Here is a 3,650-nt window from a genome sequence, read left to right as displayed (position 1 = left end):
CCCGTCACACTAAGCAACATCGCTAGCAACATCGCTGCTAACGAACAACTTTTGTGACGTTGCTAGCGATGTTGCTGTGTGTGACATCCAGCAACAACCTGGCCCCTGCTGTGAGGTTGTTGGTTGTTGCTGAATGTCCTGGGACATTTTTTAGTTGTTGCTGTCCCGCTGTGAAGCACAGATCGCTGTGTGTGACAGCGAGACAGCAACAACTAATGTGCAGGCAGCAGGAGCCGGCTTCTGCGGAGGCTGGTAACCAATGTAAACATCGGGTAACCAAGAAGCCCTGTCCTTGGTTACCCGATATTTACCTTTGTTACCAGCCTCCGCCGCTCTCACTGTCAGTGCCGGCTCCTGCTCTGTGCACATGTAGCTGCAGGACACATCGGGTTAATTAACCCCATGTGTGCTGTAACTAGGAGAGCAGGGAGCCAGCGCTAAGCGGTGTGCACTGCTCCCTGCTCTGTGCACATGTAGCTGCAGCACACATCGGGTAATTAACCCGATGTGTGCTGTAACTAGGAGAGCAGGGAGCAGCGCTCAGTGTGCGCTGCTCCCTGCTCTCTGCACGTGTAGCTCCGTGCGCTGGTAACCAAGGTAAATATCGGGTTGGTTACCCGATATTTACCTTAGTTACCAAGCGCAGCATCTTCCACGCGGCGCTAGGGACTGGTCACTGGTTGCTGGTGAGCTCACCAGCAACTCGTGTAGCCACGCTCCAGCGATCCCTGCCAGGTCAGGTTGCTGGTGGGATCGCTGGAGCGTCGCAGTGTGACATCTCACCAGCAACCTCCTAGCAACTTACCAGCGATCCCTATCGTTGTTGGGATCGCTGGTAAGTTGCTTAGTGTGACTGGACCTTAACTCCCACACTTCAAAGACAAACTGATGTGGCATCTAGATTGTTGTGTTCAGTCAGGACATCAATGGTGGTGTCTATAAAGCGCTCTGGAAATTAATGGCATTATAGAAATGAGATAAATAAAAAGTATGTACGTAAATAATCTACTATTTTCCTATAATTTGTTTTCATGCACCAGTGATAAGTGAAGTCACTTGGACATTAATAAGGCAGTGTTGGCAATAGCGTCCATTAGAGTCTTACTGTAGGTAACCTCTGAGGGTAGCTGAAAGCTGTGCAATATTGAGATTTGCAGCAAACTTATTTGCAGTGAATCTAATCTGTTGGGAAAATTTTGTGAAGCCGCAAAATCGAATTTCAAAGAATAAGATCATTTCTAGTAAAGAGGAACGATGATGGATAACATTTCATCATTTTCTTAGACATGAAGCCTCATTAAAGAAAATCATAAAATTGTTTCTTTCAGGTATAATTAAACATGTTTGAGACAACGTAAGACCAATGACCACTGTTCTCTGACCATTTTTTTCCCATTGATCATTGTTTCATTTCCATATTTAGGTCACTGTGTTAGAGTCATAAGTAACGTCATGGTCAAGTTGACAATGCCAAAAATTGAAGCAATAATTTCCTTGAAATTTCTTTCACTTCATTATTCCTCAGGCTGTAGATTAAAGGATTTAGGACGGGTGTTACAACTCCATAAATCAGAGAAGTATATTTAAGATGAGATGAAGAACTTCTTTTCTGTACCATGTACATGGCCATGCTTGTCCCGAAGAACATCAATACCACAGTGAGGTGTGAAGAGCATGTGGAGAAGGCTTTAGATCTCCCATCAGATGAATGTATATTCCATATAGAAATAATAATACAAATATAAGAGACCACAATGAAAGTAAATGGCAAGAAAAGAGTGAAAAAGCTGATGACAGCAGATCCTATCTTATAAAAGGAGAGATCACCGCAGGCAAGATCGAGAAGGCCCAGAATCTCACAAGCAAAATGGTCTAGATTTCTTCCTTTGCAGAAGACGAGAGGTTTAAAAAGAGTGGGAAAGATGCTCAAGATGAAACTTAGTACCCACATAATGACGGTGAGGCATTTACATAAAGTCCAGTTCATAATTGTGGTGTAATATAAAGGGAGGCATATAGCGATATACCGGTCATAAGCCATCACTGGCAGCAACATGCACTCAATCCCTCCAAGGAAAAGGCTAATGTTCATCTGTATCAAGCAGCCAACGACTGAAATTCTCCTCTCCTCTGACAATAAATCAAACAGCATCTTTGGGACATTACAAGATGAGAAAAACAAATCTAAAAAAGACAAATTACCAAGGAAATAATACATAGGAGTGTGTAACTGAGGACTGACCATGACTATAATGATAAGGACACTGTTCCCCAACACTGTAAGAACGTAAATCAAAAAGAACACAACAAAAAGGAAAATGCAGATCTGGAAGTTCTTAGACAATCCAATAAAGATGAAATATGTCGTGAAAGTTTGATTGTTATTCTCCATGTTACAAGTCTCATTTTCTGCATCATAAACACCTACAAAATACTACAAAGTAAATGTTCAATAAGTGAAATATGTCCTGTAATTTATCCAATAATATACGGTCAATGAAAATATCTACAGATGTGTGGAAAGCTTAGCTATATCAAAAAGGTGTTTTTTACTTAATTTCTTTTGTAATCTTCATTCCTAGAGTATACAAAATACACAATACCATGTTTACTTTCCAATAATATATGAAACAATGCATACTGATTCTGTGGAAATGTATCACTGCTAGAGATGAGTAAATAAATTAGAATGGAATTGAATTGTACATAAATATTACAAAAAACAGAATTTGTCAAAATACAGATTTTTGGTATTTTGGTTTGATGCAGATTACAAAAAATGGCAGCCAATGGGGTCATGGCGTTGTGACCTCACATGTGCCTGAAGTCATCTACCTTATCAAAGCTTGAAGTCTTGGGGCTCATCAAATCCTGAAGTTAGTTAAAACAAAAATGTTTTGGTATCATGTCAGCCATTTGAAAAATTATTAATTGCTCGTAGTGAGAGAAACAAAATTATAATTTTGTAGTTCTGATACTTTTAAAGCCTAACAAAATAAAATAAATGATGTTACACAAAGCACCTCTTGAGACTCCTCAAAGGGTTGACCCTTAGGATTGTTTATAATAGAATATTTGGGCTCCTAACCCTTCTGTGTGCCGGCCACTTCTGCAGGGTGGCGTAGCCTTGACCCCCTACAAATGTTCCAAGAATCATATAATCCTGGTGTGTGTTGGGGTTCTGTATCTGGTCTTTGGTCTCTACATGAATGCAGGTTTTTGCAGCTCTTCACATTCCAAGGATTAGTTCCTTGTGGTGTATCTGAGGGCATTGAACTTCGGATCATTATGTTTCTAAAATTAGGAGGTTGTCTAGTTGTTGACCTCATCACATTCTGAAGTATTGTACATCATGATAACCTGTAGTCCTGGACCTTATCACAGCCTGAAGTCCTGGAACTCATCACAAATTGAAATCCTGGACCTCATTACAGACTGAAGACCATGACCTCATCACTGCTTGAAGTCCTGGACCTCATCACAGTCTGAAATCTTGAACCTCATCACAGCCTGAAGTGCTGGAACTCATCACAGGCTGAAGTCCTTGACCTCATCACAGCCTGAAGTCTTGAATCTCACCCCAGCTTAAAGTCCTGGACCTTTTTACAGCCTGAAGTCCTAAACCTCATCACAGCTTGTAGTCCTGGACC

At 41.1% G+C, this 3,650-nt stretch overlaps 1 protein-coding gene across 1 annotated transcript; it reads right to left on the bottom strand.

Moving 5' to 3' along the window:
• Positions 1-1,456: 1,456 nt before the first annotated feature.
• On the bottom strand, positions 1,457-2,392 carry LOC142297453 (olfactory receptor 13D1-like). The gene has a single exon (XM_075341679.1). It carries the CDS (start codon positions 2,390-2,392, stop codon positions 1,457-1,459), a length of 936 nt encoding a protein of 311 aa, XP_075197794.1.
• Between the last annotated feature and the right edge of the window lie 1,258 nt (positions 2,393-3,650).

The sequence above is a fragment of the Anomaloglossus baeobatrachus genome, chromosome 3 (genome assembly GCF_048569485.1).
Source record: "Anomaloglossus baeobatrachus isolate aAnoBae1 chromosome 3, aAnoBae1.hap1, whole genome shotgun sequence".
In the NCBI taxonomy this organism is placed as follows: Eukaryota; Metazoa; Chordata; class Amphibia; order Anura; family Aromobatidae; genus Anomaloglossus; species Anomaloglossus baeobatrachus.
This window is presented reverse-complemented; position numbering and strand designations above follow the sequence as displayed.

Bases quoted from the DNA above. Each gene is read 5' to 3' on its own strand.
- LOC142297453 (XM_075341679.1), bottom strand. From the start codon at position 2,392: ATGGAGAATAACAATCAAACTTTCACGACATATTTCATCTTTATTGGA.